The 19766-nt window shown below is 45.1% G+C and overlaps 1 protein-coding gene across 1 annotated transcript in view; it reads left to right on the top strand.

Annotated features, from left to right (window-relative positions):
• The first annotated feature begins 14511 nt into the window (after nt 1-14511).
• The window catches only part of ABHD16A (abhydrolase domain containing 16A, phospholipase), a 38085-nt gene continuing 32830 nt past the window's right edge, over nt 14512-19766 (top strand). Inside the window, exons 1-2 of the mRNA XM_056538409.1 lie at nt 14512-14991; nt 17250-17306. Coding sequence (XP_056394384.1) covers nt 14827-14991; nt 17250-17306 — 222 coding nt within the window. The 5' untranslated portion in view covers nt 14512-14826. The remainder of the gene's footprint in view (nt 14992-17249; nt 17307-19766) is intronic.

Here is a 19766-nt window from a genome sequence, read left to right as displayed (position 1 = left end):
GAAGCCATAATGGACTCCGTTTCTCTTTGCTTGCGTACATAGCAGATAGATGATCCCAACTTCACCAGTTACACACATTGGGGGAGATTTATCAAAACCTGTCTAGAGGAAATGTTGCCGAGTTGCCCATAGCAACCGATCAGATCGCTTCTTTCATTTTGCAGAGGCCTTGTTAAAAATGAAAGAAGCGATCTGATTGGTTGCTATGGGCAACTCAGCAACTTTTCCATTAGACAGGTCTTGATAAATCTCCCCATCATGTCCACAAGAGTATGCCCTGCTTATCCTATCACTAGAACATTCTACTTAGTTCTTGATGTAATGCACCTGCACTTTTGAGCCCTCAAAAAACACAAAAAAAAAAAAAAAACACAATAAAACACACCAAAAAAAACAAAACAAAGCTATACACATTCAGAAAGGTACTGAACATAGTCACTATGGGGTACATTTCTCAAAATCTGTCCAGAGGAAAAGTTGCTGAGTTGCCCATCGCAACCAATCAGATCGCTTCTTTCATTTTTAACAAGGCCTCTGCAAAATGAAAGAAGCGATCTGATTGGTTGCTATGGGCAACTCAGCAACTTTTCCTCTGGACAGGTTTTGATAAATCTTCCCCTATAAGACTAAGTTTAATTCATTTAAAATTGATGGATCCGGTGCAGGTACATTGTAGTATACGTCGGTATACCACCATAGTCTATTTTTCAGATCCAATCGAACAGCGTAGAGAAGGACAGGTCATTCCCTTATACTTCTCATTCTTTTTGAATTTACAAATGGTTTTGGCTAAAAAAAATTGCAACAAAAGCTGCAGCATTTTTCCAGAACAAATGGATGTGTGACACCGGTTTTATGGGTATTTCTCCGGTTTTATGTATTAAAGCATACCTGTCATATCCCAAAAATTAAAAAGTTATGTTACTCAGTACCTAATCCGTATCATCTACATATGATTTTTATGTGTCTAGCACCTATGAGGGACATTTATCAATGTTTGCTTATGTAGTCTTTTTTTTTAGTAATTTTGTCCTTACTTTTTTTTTTGCTTATGTGCGACTTATTTATCAACTGCTTTCAGCCTGTTGATAATTTTCTTTCACGTAAGCAATTTTTCCTTTTTTTACTTTGGTAGTAGCTTTTTCTGCTCCATGTCTGAGCTGGAGTAAATTTAGTCAATTTTTAACCCTGTTGCGACTTTTTTTTGCGCAGTTGCGACTGTCGCAGATAATAAATACCTGACTACCCGTAGTCCATTTTAAAATTATTACTACGTAGTTAATTTTTGGAAAACTTGCTTTTCTCGCTTTCCAGTCAAAATGTCGCACAAAAAATCGCGTAGTCGCAGTTGCGACAATTATAGTAAAGAAAACCTGACTAAACCCGTTGATAAATGTCCATATTTCTCACAAATACCTTCTACCTGTTGTTCACTCGGTTTGTCATCCTGTGCTTTGGAAGGGGCATGTCCTCACACTGAATAACTCATCTTCCTCCCTGAGTCTGCTGTGTTTGGTCTCTTCATCCAATCGCTGCAGGCTGCTCTGTAAACCCCTCCTCTCTGTTTTCATGCTGCAGTCTGATAGGACAGGAGTGAGTACAGAGGAGTGCTAGTCCCGCCCTCCCTTCCTGGACTTTGTCCCTGCCTGTGCTTCAGCTGGGACAAAGATGATTCTGTAGCCGGACAGGATTATGTTCTGGATGGTATGGGGACCCCTGGTGGTCTTGTTTATAAGCCATGATTTCTATAAAAAGATGATAACATTTTCTTATGAAGTATATTAGAGAGGTTAGTTTTTCCAAGATCTAAAACATATAAAAAGTTTTGGAATCTGACAGTGCCCATTTAAAGCTTACTCACTGTATAATTAAAAATCGTGGTCAACTTTCTAAATGACTTGCTTCGATGTTTGACTATTATTCAGATCTCGTTGTCAGTCAATGGGAACATCGTTAAATGGGTTGTCCAATTTATTTTGAAGTGTTGTTACTATTTGGGATTTTGATAAAATAAAACAAACCATTGTAATTTTTTACCTCATCCATCGCAACAACTCCGGTCCTCATCTTTGTTTACATGGCTGATGTGAGGATGTGCCTGTATACCCGCATCAATTTCTGACCTTGGTAGTCTTATGCTTTATGCCACTGAGGCCACTGATTGGCTGCAGCTGTGACGTGGGTATATGGACACAACTATGCTGCAGCAGGAAGGACAGAGAGGAGGTGCTGTCCGGGCATGCTGCGAGTTGTAGTTTTGCTGGAGCTGAAGGCACATGAGTTGGGAAACACTTGTAGATAATGCAAGAATTTTCTGTAAGATTATGTAAATCGTAAAAAATTGCAGGGCAAAACTGTAAAGTGGAATTAGATCCACGGTATAAAGGTGGAGGTTCTTTTCTTCTTTCTTAGGGTGGGTTCACGCTACGTTTGTAGTGTACGGGTGCTAGATTTGTTTTGGAGGACAGAAAACCGGCCGCTCCCGTATCCCAGCCAAACCCCATTCATTTCAATGAGCCGACCGGAGTCAAACGCTGGTGGGAAAACCGCATAAAAATCAGGTGACCGAAGTCAGCGTTTGACTCCGGTCGGCTCATTGAATTGAATGGGGTTCGGGCCGGATCCAGCTGGGATACGGGAGCAGATGGTTTTCGCTCCTTCCAACCGGATCCGGCACCCATACACTATAAACGTAGTGTGAACCCACCCTTACTATTCATTTATGGATCGTATTACTTATGGATGAGATGCGGGAGGATATTACAGAAACAACTTGTGTGTGGTTGAAGTCATTGAAGTCAGGTAAAGCTACAAGCAGGGTACATGAGGGGTTACATGAAGGGACCCCGATAATCTTGCTTGTTGATTACATTTTCCCTCTTTAATAATCGCTCGTTACCTCTATACCACAGCAGTAAGCCGGGAGATAGATATATGTTTAAGCTATGTTCACATGTCATGGCCACGCCCCTCATGATGTCATGCCACGCCCCCTAAATGCAAGTCTATGGGAGGGGTGTGGCATTTGCCACGCCCCTCCCAATGACTTGCATTGAGGCGGCGTGGTGTGACATCACGAGGGGCGTGGCCGTGACTTCACGACCCCCGTCACCCAGCATTCTAAACGAATGCCGGGTGCTGCACAGAGATCGCGGGGGTCTCAGCTGCAGGACCCCCGCTATCAGACATCTTATCCTCTATCCTTTGGATAGGGGATAAGATGTCTAGGGGCGGAGTACCCCTTTAAACTGTGCCTAAACCTATGCTGTGGTATACACCCATAGACTTTCATTATTTCAAAAGTTACCAAAATTTCTGTCAGTTTGGACTTTTTTTTTTCCCCCCTGTATGCTTGTGTATGATTTTTTTGTGGGACAAAAAAATTCTGCATGTACTACTGTTCTGTACCACAAAAAATCCTATGCGGTTTCCCTTATTTCTTTTTTCCATAGAAGTATATTAGTGACGTATTGTGTGGTATATGTTTTTATTTTGTTTGTTTGGGGTTTTTTTGTGCTTGTTTTACAATTTAACATACAGCGGGTGAAATAAGTATTGAACACGTCACAATTTTTCTCACTAAATACTCTTTCTTTGAGACAACAGTCCCGGCTAACTCCAGGTCTTTTTGACACTCTCCACAAGTGTCCTTGGCTTTTGGACAACTCTTCCTCTATTGTGAGGAGCACCTGGCCAAGGCAAATTTATAGTGAAATGATTGTCTTTTCACTTCTGTATTATGGCCCCAACAGAGCTCATTGGAACATTCAGAAGTTTAGAAATACGCCTGTAACAAACACCATTGTTATGCTTTATATCAATTAGGTTGTGAAGGTCTGGAGGCAGCTCTTTGCTTTTACCCATCATTAGATGTGTCTTGTGTGACACCTTGGCAATGAATGAGACCTTTTTGTAGCCATCAGTTTCGACTGAACCAGCTGATACTTATTTGCACTGACAATGGGGCTGGATTGCTTTTTAATTACTGATAGATCTTAGCTGTTGTCTTGGCTTTCCATACCTTTTTCATGTGTTCAATACTTTTTCCCTGTGTCATTTCACATTATTACACATAACTTAATTTCTGATCTCATTTGTTTTTGTATATATGGATTACTTGGGTTGTTACCAATATCTGGTGAAAACTTCATGTCAAAAGCAGTTTTGGGAATATATTTAGTGAGAAAAATGGAAAACTGGTGTCGTATTCAAAACTGATTTCACCTACTGTATTGACGACAAAAAGGTATACATATAACACATATAGTGATGTGTGGTATAGATGTGAATCTACCCTTATTGATGGTTTGTTCTACTGATTAAATCAATGGATTTGCCTAAAACTATAAAGCTTTCGGTAAATAATGTAGGCGGCCATTTTGCATTCTGACCTTTTTAATGTGACATTTATAAAAGCTGATTCAATGGTTACTATTATTAAAATGTGTTTTAACAATAAGATGTTTGTCTTTTCTTGTCTTGTATTGAAATGTATGGCATATTAGCAAAAATGAATGAATCTCTTGTATGGGCCCCGTCTACTTACCCATCCTCAGTGCGCTCTGACCCCCATCTTCCTGGATGAACACAAGTGACGGCCTGTTCAATTTACCATCTGCACCAGGACATGACTGCAGTTGTCGATTGGCTGAGCGAACCATAATTTGCCCTACAGGATAGGGGATAAGTGTCTGATCGCAGGGGGTCTGACCCCAAGCCCCCCACAATTAGACTCATACTGTGGATAGAAAATAAGTTCTCCAGACTACCCCTTTATATTATACATGCCACTAAAAAGATTACATAGACCATGCTGCATCCATGTCATCTCTGTACATTCAGCTAGAGAAAAAAACAGACATGGTCACACATCCACAACATGCACCTTGATCTAATGCTTCTCAGCAACGTTCATTAAACTAACAGGTCGTTAGCGTACTTTATGATCATGAAGTGCAAACCCGCTAGCCACGTCATGGCCACCTGTAAGTAGCGGGTCCCTAACATCCCTAGCATATAATGGCGCAGCACTAAGTGGCGACCACCAAAGCCCCAACACCAGTGTCCACAGGGGGAGCGACCCACTGGCAGAGCAGCCCCAATGCCACGCAAACCAGTCGCTGGGCCATGCCTCCCCACAGACACAGCACCTGGGCAGCAATGGATGCCACACAGCACCGCACCAGTGTGAACAGATATAAAAAGCTCACTCACCATGTGCTCCCAGCCAGAGACAGGGAGGCAGCCAGAAAAGGATAGGGCCCTAATGCAGCTTCCTGCTAATTTATAAAGGCCTGGGCTGAGGGGGAGGGGCAGATTGCTGACCAAGTGAAAACAGAAAAAGAGAGGGGAGGCGTGGCCCGGGGACAGGTTTGAGTGGCATTGGGGCTGCTCTGCCAGTGGGTTGTTGCCCCTGTGGACACTGGTGTAGGGGAAGTGGTGGTTGCTACTCAGAGCTGCGCCATTTTATGCTAGGAATGTTGATGACCCGCTTCCTACAGGTGGCCATAACGTGGCTAGTGGGCTTGCACTTCATGATCATAAAGTACACTAACAACTTATTAGTTTAATAAATGTTGCTGAGAAGCATTAGATCAAGGTGCATGTTGTGGATGTGCGACCATGTCTGTTTTTTTTTTCTCTAGTTGAATTCACATTGTGTTTTCTATCACCCTCTTTTTTCGTTTTCACTTGGTCAGCACTCTGCCCCTCCCCTCAGCCCAGGCCTATATAAATTAGCAGGAAGCTACATTAGGGCCCTATACTTTTCTGGCAGCCTCCCTGTCTCAGGCTGGGAGCACAAGGTGAGTGAGCTTTTTACATCTGTTCACACAGGTGCAGTGCTGTAACAGTGAGCGCTCCGGTCCCCTCCTCTGTACCGGAGCGCTCGCTACCTCGGCCTCTGCCTGCTGTTCCCCGGCGCGTCCCGGTCAGACACGCTGACCGAGAGCGCAGGGATTCCTCTGGCGGGTTGCGGTTAGCGTGGCGGCTGATCACCGCACACGCGCCGAATCCCGTTCCTCCTCACCTGCAGCTCCGTCCTCGTGTGCTGCCTTTGTCCCCCTGAGCGCGCGGCCCCACTCCTTAGGGTGCATGCGCGCCGGCTTCATGAAATTTAAAGGGCCAGCGCACCATTGATTGGTGCCTGGTCCTCACTGTTCTATAAATGTCTCCTGCCCCTTCCTGCCCTCGCTGGATCTTTAGTGCCTTGTGAAACCGTTCCCTCTGTTCAGTGTTGCCCTTGCCTGTTGCCGAACCGTTGCCCGTGACTACCGCTAGTGAACCTGTGCTGCCTGCCCTGACCTGTTGCCTGACTATCGCCTGTGAACCTGTGCCGCCTGCCCTGACCTCTGCTACGTCCGACTACGCTTCTGCCTGCTCCTCCTGTACCGCGCCATTCTCACCAGAGGGGTCGAGTCGCTATTGGGTGGAACGACCTGGGGGCTACCTGCCGCAGCAAGACCATCCCGCTTTGCGGCGGGCCCTGGTGAAGACAGGTAGTCCCTTAGACTCCATTCCCCTGGTATGGCCCACATCATCGCCCCTCTGGTTCAGTGGAACCACCTCCTGTCTCCTGACCGGTACGTTACAAGTGCTTTGTGGCATCCATTACTGCCCCGGCGCCGTGTCTGTGGGGTGGCGTGGCCCGGCGACTGGTTTGAGTGGCATTGGGGCTGCTCTGCCAGTGGGTCGTTCCCACTGTGGACACTGGTGTTGGGGCGGTGGTGGTCGCCACTCAGTGCTACGCCATTTTATGCTAGGGATGTTAGGGACCCACTACTTACAGGTGGCCATGACGTGGCTAGCGGGCTTGCCCTTCATGATCATAAAGTACACTAACAACCTGTTAGTGTAATAAATGTTGCTGAGAAGCATTAGATCAAGGTGCATGTTGTGGATGTGCAACCATGTCTGTTTTTTTTTTTCTCTAGTTGAATTCATCTTTGTACATCCACACACATTGTGAGCGGTGAATACATTGAACTCTATGCACGTACCTTGGGAGGCTTCTCAGTGGGTATGCACAATGATACAAGGGACACTTACAGCTCAGCTGTGTGCTGGACATCATGTGTCCACAAGTGTCTCCTCTTATAGCTTTCAACTACAATTTTAAGCAGGATAATGCTTGTCCATACCAAGGAAGAGTTTTCAAGGAAAATCTCCTCCAGATTGTAACTTCCTTGGCCTGCCAAGGGTGGTGTAGGGAAATACTTTATGCCTTCGTGACGCTAGGGCACCGTTAGCTTCTCCTGGGCCAAACAGGGGGAGTAAATAAACCGTCAGATAACGGATATCTGTCTTTACTGAGCAGGGTGCCTATCAAGGAGACACACTGTCCTGTCACGCCAGGCATGTATCAGACTGTCAAGAAGATGCTGGCTGACATGAAGGAGGCGGACGTGATACAAGAAAGTCAAAGTCCCTGGGTGGCGCCACTCGTCCTGGTCAAGAAAAAAGATAGAACCATCAGCTTCTGTGTCGGATTCAGGAAACTGAACATTGTCACACATAAGGACGTTTATCCTTTGCCTAGGATTGAGAAGTCGCTTACTGCCCTCGGGTCGGCTGCTTACTTCTTCACCCTGGATTTAACCAGTGGTACTGGCAAGTGCCCATGGCCACGGAGGATCGGGAGAAGACTGCCTTTGTGACACCCATGGGGCTGTTCGAGTTTAACCCCTTGGAGACGGAGGGTTTTCCAGTTTTTGCACTTTTGTTTTTTCCTCCTTACCTTTTAAAAATTCTAACCCTTTCAATTTTAAAGCAAAAAATCCATATGATGGCTTATTTTTTGCGCCACCAATTCTACTTTGTAATGACATCAGTCATTTTAACCAAAAATCTATGGCGAAACAGAAAAAAATCATTGTGCCACAAAATTGAAGAAAAAAATGCCATTTTGTAACTTTTCGGGGCTTCTGTTTCTACGCAGTACATTTTTTGGTAAAAATGACACCTTCTTTATTCTGTAGGTCCATACGATTAAAATGATACACTACTTATATAGGTTTGATTTTGTCGTACTTCTGGAAAAAATCATAACTACATGCAGAAAAATTTATACGTTTCAAATTGTCATCTTCTGACCCCTATAACTTTTTTATTTTTCTGCGTATGGGGTGGTATGAGGGCTCATTTTTTGCTCCGTGATCTGAAGTTTTTAGCGGTACCATTTATGTATTGATCAGACTTTTTGATCACTTTTTATTCATCTTTTCAGGATTTAAAAAGCGACCAAAAATACCCTATTTTGGACTTTGGAATTTTTTTGCACGTACGCCATTGCGGTTTAATTAACGATATATTTTTATCATTCGGACATTTCCACAGACGGCGATACCTCATATGTTTATTTTTATTTACACTGTTTTTTTTTTAATTGGGAAAAGGGGGGTGATTCAAACTTTTATTAGGGAAGGCGTTAAATGATCTTTATTCACTTTTTTGTAACTTTTTTTTGCAATGTTATAGCTCCCATAGGGGGCTATAACACTGCACACTCTGATCTTTTACATTGATCAATGGTTTCTCATAGGAAACCATTGATTAATGATTCTGCCGCTTGACTGCTCATGCCTGGATCTCAGGCACTGAGCAGTCATTCGGCGATCGGACAGCATGGAGGAAGGTAGAGGCCCTCCTGCTGTCTTTACAGCTGTTCGGGATGCCGCGATCCCGAACAGCCCCCTGAGCTAACCGGCAGTGCTTTACTTTCACTTTAGACACGGCTTTCAACTTTGAACGCCGTGTCTAAAGGGTTCATAGCACGCGGCACCGCGATCAGTGACACGCGCTATTAGCCACGCCATGGCCCCGCGTTATAGAAAGGGAATGTAATGCCCCCAGCTACATTCCAGCGTCTGATGGAAAGTTGCCTGGGCCACCTGAACTTCCAAAGTGTCTTACTAAACCTGGACGATGTCATTGTGCATTCCAAGTCTTACCAGGAACACCTCAGTCATCTGTCAGACATCTTTCAAGTCTTGATCAAACATGGGTTGAAGATCAAACCCTCAAATTGTCACTTGCTCAAACCTCAAGTCCATTACCTTGGCCATGTTGTCAGTGCAGAAGGAGTTTAGCCAAATCCCGAGAAGGTGGATGCTGTCAAGTACTGGCCTACACCGTGCACTGTGAAAGATGTCAGGAGCTTCTCTCTCCTATGGGGAACAGTGAAGGAGAACTACAATGGGAGGCTACCTATTGATTGGGCCGAAGAGCAGGAGACAGCGTTCCGAGCTCTCAAGCGTCTGCTGACAGAACCACCCATCTTGGTGTATCCAGACAAAAGTCATACTGTTGCCAGCTTTGAAAGTCTGGGAGCCATCCTGTCCCAAGTTCAAGAAGGGCAAGAGAGAGTGATTGCCTACACCAGTCGTAATCTGCGAGGAGCAGAGAAGAACGATGGTAATTACAGTTCATTCAAATTGGAACTTCTTGCCCTAGTATGGGCCGTGACACAGAAATACAAGGATTACTTGACTGTCTACGCAGATAATAACCTATTGGCCACGTGAACACTGCCAAGCTGGGTGACCTTGAACAGCTATGGGCTTCAAGATTAGCTAATTACAGCTTCACCATCAAGTACAGGAGTGGAAAGTCAAACGTCAATGCCGATGTACTGTGTCAAATGACCCCTGGCGAAGAACCACCTAGGTTTGTGAACCAGAATGCTGTTACCGCCTTCGTGGATGGTGAACCCACGTCCGAAAAGGTTAAAGAAGACCTATATACATGGAAGACTCTCCAAGATGAAAGTCGAGTTATGGGGGATCTGTTGGACTACGTTTTGGAGAAAAATGTACCAACCTGTCTACGCCAGGCCCATTGTGACTACAAGTTGAAATGTCTGTGGCGACAGAGGAAGCGACTGTTTGCGCACGAAGGACTGTTGTACCAAAATTCTTTGGATCCAGTCTCTGGTGATCGACTTCATCAGATTCTAGTTCCCCGAAGAGAAGCGGAGATGGTCTTCAACGCATATCATGACCAGTCAGGACACTTTGGAGTCCACAAGACCAAAGCCACTGTCAGGTGAAGATTCTACTGGATTGGAATGCGGAGTGACATTGAGAAATGGGGTAGTGAATGTTCTGTCTGTAACATCAACAAGAATGTGCACAAGGACACAAGAGCACCCCTCCATTCCATCCAGAGTGACAGACACAACCAGCTGGTCGCCATAGACCATGTGAAGTTGTCTCCTACCTGGTCTGGGTATACCTATGCTCTCACCATGGTGGATCACTACTCCAAGTGGGTTGTCGTTGTCCCCGTTGAAGATCTCACAACCAAGACGGCGGCCCAGATGTTCTATCTAAGTGGGTGCAAGCCCTTGGAGGTCCTGAATCTGTCTTAACTGACCGTGGAATGGCCTTTAAGGCCCAACTCTTCCAAGAACTGTGTCAAATCCACAATTTCAAGAAACTCCAAACCACCGCCTATCACCCTCAAGGAAATGGGTACTGTGAACGGATGAATAAAGTCTTCATCCATATGCCGCGAGCAGCCTCTATGTCACGACAAGAGAAATGGCCCCTGTTGCTACCTGAGTTGCTGGAGCTTTACAACAATACCGTGCACTGTTCCACTGGGTACACCCCTTCTACTTGATGATGGGACGACACGGCAAGTGCCAAAAGATTGGACATTGGGGTTGCAAGCCCCGATCAACAATTCCCCTCAGGCATCCCTTGAGTGGGTTTCTGATCATCAAAGGCCGGTTCAAGAAGCCAAAGAGATTGTCAATAAGAAGATGGGTGAAGCCCGACAAAAGCAACAAGATGACTACAACCGGCATGCCACGGCTAAAACACTCCAGTTGGGCGACCAGAACAGACAAATAGAATTCCATTGAGAACAGACAAATAGGATTCCATCTAGGAAACGGAGCCCTACACAGTGACGGCTATAGTTCCAACCTCTCCAGTTCATGTTACAGCAGTTCCGATTCCATAAACTCCTGATCAAATTACAGCTCCCATGATTGCTGAAGAAGAGCCAGTTGAGAATGCAGAAGTTCCATCAGTTCCTGATACTCCAGAGGTGGTGCTGCGCAGGTCCCACACAGTCCCACACAAGGCCAACTAACTGCTAGGTATAGAGAATAAAGTACCTATGTATATAAAAGTTACCAGTCTATAGCATATTAATGTCCAGTCATTATAGAATAACTAATTCTAATATAATTTCATGTACAGGTAGTCAGTAATGTATATAGCATATTGTGTATACCTAAAATAGTCACATATTTAGTCAGGACTGTAGCTAAATAGTCATATATTCAGTCCACATCAGTCAACAAATGTCTAATGTTTATTGTTTCCTGTCCACTGTGCACAGAGAGTGGCCAGAGATTTCTCCTGAAAGGCGTAAGTAGCACGTAAAGTGGTAGAACTGTTAGGGACCGACCGGGGGATAGGAAGAGTGAGCCCTAAACTGACCCTAAAACCACTCTCCCTGCCTACTTGCCCACTCACCCTAATTGTGAGTCAACAACTGGGCACCGGTCCCTCCCTGAACTAAAGTGCTGGGGCCTAATTAAAAACACATACTAATAAATAGTCAATCACCAACCAGAAAACTAACAGGAACATACAACTCTATGACATATAAGTTCAGAGGACACAGATCAGTGAGCAGCACAGAGGACACCATCAGCGGCCATGAACAGAGGACACTAAAGATCGTCGGATATGAACAGGGGGCACAGTGGCCGTGAACAGAGGACTCTATAGATCTGTGGTCATGAACAGGTCACTATAGATAAGTAGACATGTACAAAACTCAAGCGATCAGAATACAAGAACTAATAAACATAAAGAGATCAAAACACAGCTTAAAATCTACTAAGAGCATGCTATAACATGTCTAAATTCAGAAAATACAAAGGTGCATGCTAAAACAGATATAGTAGATAAAAGTTATAAACAAACAGAGTTCCACCCAGCCTCCATAGCAGCATGGCAGAATGTTAGCAGCTAGTCTCTGTAATCACCAGCCCAGAGACTAACCTGGGCTGACATTAAATAGACACACCCTAGCAGCTATTGACTACAAGAGGCCTGGGCTGAAAACAACCATGCAATTTTAACTCTTCCCTCACCAGGGAAGATAAAACTGTTAAAACTGTTAAGAAGATAAAACAACACAGCAACCCCCTTTAGGCAGTGTGTGAACCATACAGACATGACAGAGCTATTGTGTACATATGTAAACTTTTCATGTGTTGTCAGAAAAAATGTATAACTGCTAGTCCAATGTTATGGGGGGGGGGGGGGGAATAGCTTTAGCCGAAGGGCCCCATTAGCACAGGCATCAGGGTAGAGAGCCTCAGGCAGCCCGATCCAAACCAACTATTGACCACAAAGCAGTTACAAGGTCAAAACCATCACAACAATAACCTTGTTCAATTCATCCTGGTTAAATATTCCAAAAGACTGAGCATGTGTGGACGTTGTGTAAAAATACCACATGGACTCTTCCCCAGTTCATTAACCCTGTGAAGGACATTGGTGCAATACCCCAGGAACTGTCTCTGTTATAATTTCATGGTCCCCAGTGGCCACTTTATATCATCCGCCCTCCAGAACTGGGTGCCAAGGATGGCTGTTGTTAAGAGGGGGAGTTTGTGGTGGCCCAGTACAGGAGTTGTACCCCTGGACCCTTGCTGTCCTGTGTAACAAACTCTATTGCAGTGTCCGCTGAGTCCCCCCTTAATTTGTGTATCATAAATGGTTAACAAATGCCTCATGTTATGTAAGAGAATGCTTTTATAATGTTATATACACCTTTAAATGTTGTTACCAAATCTTGTAACCAGGGAAGGTGACAGTGACCAGATGACTTGTGGGTGACCTATAGGACCCCTCCATAGTCTCTCCCATATAAACCCTGGGAGAAGCTAGCTAGTTAGTTCTATGCTGAGTGCATTTACGTCAAGACCTGAGAGTGTCTGGTGTCCTGAGGAGACCCAAGGCCTAGTCACTCAGCAACGCTTCCATCCCCAAGAGCCCCACAGTTGAACATCAAAGCCTGGTAAGCTACACAAGGGGTGAAGTCTAGTCAGTCCTAGTCAAGTCAGTCAAATCTGTCTAAATTCAGCATGGGTCTGCAGCATTCTGTCCAAGTCCACTACAAGTCCCAGCAAGCCCGCAAGTCTCTAAAGTCACTGGTCATCTCCTTGGGCCTAACTGAGCTGTAAAGACTATTCCAACTGTCTGCCTCAGTAAAGTTGCAGTTATTCCGTAAGTGATTATTTGCCCCGTGCCTAGCCCAGGATCCAGCGGCCATATTTCGGGTGATGCAGAGGTTAACCATGCCCTGGCATCACGAACACAAGGGGTTAATGCCATCTACCACTAGGGTAATACCATCGGCCCTCATCACACCCTCACCACAGGTACACCTTTGTTATTCACTAGAATGTGAAGCTCGGCACTGGGGAGGAATCAATAAATAAGAGCAAACTGCAGAAGCCTGGTGTGGTCAGCAAGACGACAGAGAAGAAGAATATTAAAGGTTTATCAAAATAATCATATTTGGTATCACTACATGCGGAATAGTTATTAGTTGAACTAATAAAATATAACATTATTTATCTGAATACTGAATGGTGTAAACATAAAAAAAATACAAAACTCACGAATTGAGTTTTTCTGATCACATCGTATACGGAAAATGTACAGTAATAGGGGTCAGAAAATGTCATTTAATTTTTTTTCTAAAAAGTTATGGATCTGTGTTTGGAAAAATAAGGAATTTGTGGATTTCAGAAAATGAGGAGATAAAAATAAAACTGTGACATGAAGGGGTTAAAGGGGTACTCCACTGGAAACATTTTTCTTTAAATCAACTGGTGTCAGAAAGTTAAACAGATTTGTAAATTACTTCTATTTTAAAATCTTAATCCTTCCAGTACTTATCAGCTACTATTTGCTCCACAGGAAGTTCTTTTCTTTTTGGATTTTTTTTCTTTCTGTCTGACAACAGTGCTCTCTGCTGACACCTCTGTCCATATCAGGAACTGTCCAGAGTAGGAGAAAATCTCAATAGCAAACCTCTTCTGCTCTGAACAGTTCCTGTCATGGACAGAGGTGTCAGCAGAGAGCACTGTGGTCAGACAGAAAGGAAATTCAAAAACAAAAAAGAACTTCCTGTGGAGCAAATAGTGACTGATAAGTACTGGAAGGATTAAGGATTTTTAAATAGAAGTAATTTACTAATCTGTTTAACTTTCTGGCACAGGTTGATTGGGAAAAAAAAACGTTTTCTAGTGGAGTACCCCTTTAAAGTTCCAGAATGGGCTAGAGGGGAAAAAAAGGTTCAAATCCCACAAGTCCCCTGCATTATACATGAAACATTTACACAGAACAGAAAAAAACAGATGCGTCACACATGACTTCCTGTACACATAACATTACAGTAAAACATGGCTGCCGTCCGGCCCCACTTCCGGTCACATGACATTGTTTTATCGCGGTTGCTAAGACATCAAAAGGAAATAGGCTTCGCTCGCCTTCTCCCCGCCCCCTGTACCCATCTTGTCCAATCAGATACTCACTTCCCTATTTATTCGGCATTTCATTGGCTCTACTGTTGCTAAGCGACACGTCTGGAGGTCACGTCCCTTCTAGACCACGCCTATCCCTAAATTCAATCAATCAGCTCTTCGGGTTCAGGAATTAGACCCCGCCCTTCTGTCACGGAAGGCCCCGCCCTTTCTATTGTTGGTGCGCGCTGATTGGGCCGGGTGGTTGTCGGTCACCGCGTCTTTCCTCCGTTCTCCTTCTAACGGTCCCGGCTGTCAGAGGAGGAAACATGGCAGCCGGCGGCGAGGGCATCATGCGGAGGTGGATCCGGGGCTTCGGGCTGCTCTATCTGTGTATCCGGGGCCCTCGGCTCTATCGGGTTTACCGGGTAAACGGGCGGGCGGCGATCGGGAGAGGCCGGCCCCTGCAGGAAGGAGACGCGGAGAGCTCCTGGGTAAGAGAACACATATGGCGTTATATACGGGGGGCCACATGGCTGCCATGCCCACTTTTCTGTCTGCTATAGAGCTGCGGTTTACGGCTGCTGCAAAACTGCAACTCGCAGCATTGCAAAACTACAACTCCCAGCATGCCCGGACAGCCAAAGGCTGTCCGGGCATGCTGGGAGTTGTAGTTTTGCAATAGCCAGAGGCACCCTGGTTGGGAAGCACTACCTCTACTTGCTGTCAGTAAATGGAAACCATGTTGCATATGTGCCTGAGCCAGAAAACTGTTCAGACTTCCCACAGCTGGGGATTTGCTACAGTTGTATCCAGTCTAGACAAGGGAACACCTCAACATATCTTATAGACCACCAGTACTGTCGAAATAATATCGAGTGCGTCTGCAGCGGACAGAGACCCTTTAAGGGTCTATTCACACATACAGTATTCTGCTCATAGTTTACGTTGAAATCTGCAGCAGAAAATCCTGCACATCAAATCTGCGCAGAATACTGAACGTGTGTGAATATTCCCCCCCAAAAACAAAACAAAAAAACCAATATGGTGTGTGGGATAATAAAGCCATACTTACCCCCCGGTCCCCAGCAGCTCCGGTTCAGCTCTATCCAATCGCTTGATCATCCTTTTATTTTTTCTTGGAGCAGGACCTGTCTTCTCAGCCAATCAGTGGCTGCAGTGGTCTCTCATCTCGGCCAGTGATTGGCTGAGCAGTAAGGTCCTGAACTGAGCACTTGTCTCGGAAGAAAAGATCGGAGGCAAACAGGAGATGTGGGGGCTGGGGCTAGGTAAGTATGCCTTTTTTTTTTCTGCAGCATATTGTTGTGCGTTTTTTGTTTGTTTGTTTGTTTTGTTTTAAAGCAAACGCTAGAATACCCCTTTACGGTCTATTCACACGTACAGTATTCTGCGCAGATTTGATGCGCAGGATTTGAAGCTGTGTTCACTCATTGAGTTTATATTGAAATCTGCAGCAGAAAATCCTGCGCATCAAATCTGCATAGAATACTGTACGGGTGAATAGACCATAAAGGAATATTCCCTGCCCCCCGCCCCCCCCCCCCCCCCAAGAAATAACAATATGGTGTTTGGGGGGGAATAAAGCCATACTTACCCCCCGGTCTCCAGCAGCTCCGGTTCAGCTCTATCCAATCACTTGATCGTCTTTTTTTTCTCTTGGAGCAGGACCTGTCTTCTCAGCCAATCAGTGGCTGCAGTGGTGTCTCATCTCGGCCAGTGATTGGCTGAGCAGTAAGGTCCTGAACCAAGCACTTGTCTCGGAAGAAAAGAAGATTGGAGGCAAACGGGAGATGTGGGGGCTGGGGCTAGGTAAGTATGCAACTTATTTTTCTTTAGCAAATGCTGGAATACCCCAAGGGTACATTCACATGTACAGGATCTGCTGCATATTTTGTGCAGGTGATTTTTCTATTCATAAAATTTCAATGGGTAATAAAATCAGCAACAGGAAATATGCAGCAGATACTGTACATGTGAACGTACCCCTTGGGGTAAGTACCAGCGTCTTTATTTTTTGCTGCTGATTTTCTGCAGAAGACTTTGCTGCCCATAGACATTGATGGGTGGTAAAATCTGCTGCAGCAAAAAAATAAGGTAATGTGAACTGACCCCAAGGGTGTACTCACACATAAAGCGTCCAATGTAAAGTCTAAACTAAATGATAAACAGAGCTTCAAATATGAGCAAGATACTTAACTTGGGAATAGAACCTTAGAGAAGATTCACACAGCTAGAATTTCAGCGAGTTTCCCACTGAAGGTTTAAAGGGGTACCCCAGGGAAGTGTGTGTGTGGGATGATGGAAGTTATAGTTGGGAAACACTGATATAGATAATACATGATATTTAGACAATTTAAATAGGTTGATGAGAGGGAAATGATGGGCTATGGGTAAATTTCCCCGGAGTACCCCTTTAAGCCACAGAGGAAAATCCGCAGCTTAGACTTGTGAACCCAATGAACGAACCCTAAAGGTGTCTCAGTATTATCTGTGGAGAGATCAACGTGCCGCCGGGTGGCAGCGGTCCATCAGAAATCCACTGTAATAAAGATGGTAAGATTGAAACGCATCGCAGTGTATGTGTAACCAGTCTGTGATGTCATTATCCAAGATGAAGTAATAAGAAGGGGAAGTTATTTACCCAGAAGAGACAAGTCCTGGATTATTTTCACTTCTCTGTACATTGGATGAAATGGACCTGAGGAAATGTTGTTTATTTTCTTCTTTGCAGGAATCGTTTTATCAACCAAAAGCTTTGGAGAAACACACGGACAGCATCCTGGCATGGGTAAGTCATGTATACAGCCTGCAGCATCTATATACACCTGTGTCCACCAACCTGTACCTGCAGCATCTATATACACACCAGTGTCCACCAACCTGTACCTGCAGCATCTATATACACCAGTGTCCACCAACCTGTACCTGCAGCATCTATATACACCAGTGTCCACCAACCTGTACCTGCAGCATCTATATACACCAGTGTCCACCAACCTGTACCTGCAGCATCTATATACACCTGTGTCCACCAACCTGTACCTGCAGCATCTATATACACACCAGTGTCCACCAACCTGTACCTGCAGCATCTATATACACCAGTGTCCACCAACCTGTACCTGCAGCATCTATATACACCAGTGTCCACCAACCTGTACCTGCAGCATCTATATACACCAGTGTCCACCAACCTGTACCTGCAGCATCTATATACACCAGTGTCCACCAACCTGTACCTGCAGCATCTATATACACCAGTGTCCACCAACCTGTACCTGCAGCATCTATATACACCAGTGTCCACCAACCTTCACCTGCAGCATCTATATACACCAGTGTCCACCAACCTTCACCTGCAGCATCTATATACACCAGTGTCCACCAACCTTCACCTGCAGCATCTATATACACCAGTGTCCACCAACCTGTACCTGCAGCATCTATATACACCAGTGTCCTCCAACCTGTACCTGCAGCATCTATATACACCAGTGTCCTCCAACCTGTACCTGCAGCATCTATATACACCAGTGTCCACCAACCTTCACCTGCAGCATCTATATACACCAGTGTCCACCAACCTGTACCTGCAGCATCTATATACACCAGTGTCCACCAACCTGTACCTGCAGCATCTATATACACCAGTGTCCTCCAACCTGTACCTGCAGCATCTATATACACCAGTGTCCTCCAACCTGTACCTGCAGCATCTATATACACCAGTGTCCTCCAACCTGTACCTGCAGCATCTATATACACCAGTGTCCACCAACCTGTACCTGCAGCATCTATATACACCAGTGTCCTCCAACCTGTACCTGCAGCATCTACACCATACACCAGTGTCCACCAACCTGTACCTGCAGCATCTATATACACCATACACCAGTGTCCACCAACCTGTACCTGCAGCATCTACACCATACACCAGTGTCCACCAACCTGTACCTGCAGCATCTACACCATACACCAGTGTCCACCAACCTGTACCTGCAGCATCTATATACACCAGTGTCCACCAACCTGTACCTGCAGCATCTATATACACCAGTGTCCACCAACCTGTACCTGCAGCATCTACACCATACACCAGTGTCCTCCAACCTGTACCTGCAGCATCTACACCATACACCAGTGTCCACCAACCTGTACCTGCAGCATCTACACCATACACCAGTGTCCACCAACCTGTACCTGCAGCATCTACACCCCATACACCAGTGTCCACCAACCTGTACCTGCAGCATCTACACCCCATACACCAGTGTCCGCCCCCACCTGTGGCTCTCCAGCTGTTGGAACACTTCATTTCCCAGCATGCCCTGACAGCTGGAGACTTGTAGTGTTGCAGCAGGTCTAGAGTCACAGGTTGCTGATCACCGCTATAGAACATCCTCCAGAACAAGGGGCTTTAGCATTGCAGTAAAGTGTTTTTTGATTGGGTATACATTCAGTGAATTTCTTTGGTCTCTATTAGGTCATATGGGCGCCATAGTGGAGAACTGCTGCTCTGAAGGACTTAGTGCATTCATGGTCACCAATAGTTTAAGGGGTTGTCCAACGACAGCAAAACCTGTGTACGGTGTCAGAATGTGTAATAAGGCATCTTACTAATATAATGTTATTCATCAAAAGTAGCCAGATCATCCATGTCAGCTGTGTTCTCTGCTTGTAAGCTGTGAGGTGTCTCCGGTATCAGATAGTAGTGAGCTCCGTCCCTGTCCCAGAGTGTCAGCCCTTTTCAGTCACAGCAGTCTCCGTCCATCTATGTCATAGCCCATGGCTCACCAGCCTGATGACATTTATAGCGTTAGTCTGCTATGACTGAGAACGGGGCCCATGGCTGCCTTATCTAATGAGCTGTAAAACCACCCCCTTCCTTCATATTACTGGGGTCCCATGCTGGAATTCTAGGACAGGGACAGATCTCGCTGCTATCTGATATCGAGGTCACATCACAGCTTACAAGCTGATCCTGCACTTCCAGGAAACGGAGGGAGCGCAGCTGACCTGGACCATCTGGGCACTTTTATAAATTAATAGTAAAGTTGCTATATTACACATTTTAGTACCATACACAATTTTTTTATTTTTATTTTTTTGTTTTTTTTTTTTGTCCTGGACAACCACTTTAAAATGTCAGGGTGATCAGCTGACCAGCAGTGAGTGTCTACATAGCACAAGCCCTTTACATATCCTGCTAGTCAGTCATTGGGGCTAATGCACTTAGTATAATATGGTG

Source organism: Hyla sarda, chromosome 9 (genome assembly GCF_029499605.1).
Source record: "Hyla sarda isolate aHylSar1 chromosome 9, aHylSar1.hap1, whole genome shotgun sequence".
Lineage (NCBI taxonomy): Eukaryota > Metazoa > Chordata > Amphibia > Anura > Hylidae > Hyla > Hyla sarda.
Note: the sequence above shows the minus strand (reverse complement) of the source record. Positions and strands in the feature narration are given on the sequence as shown.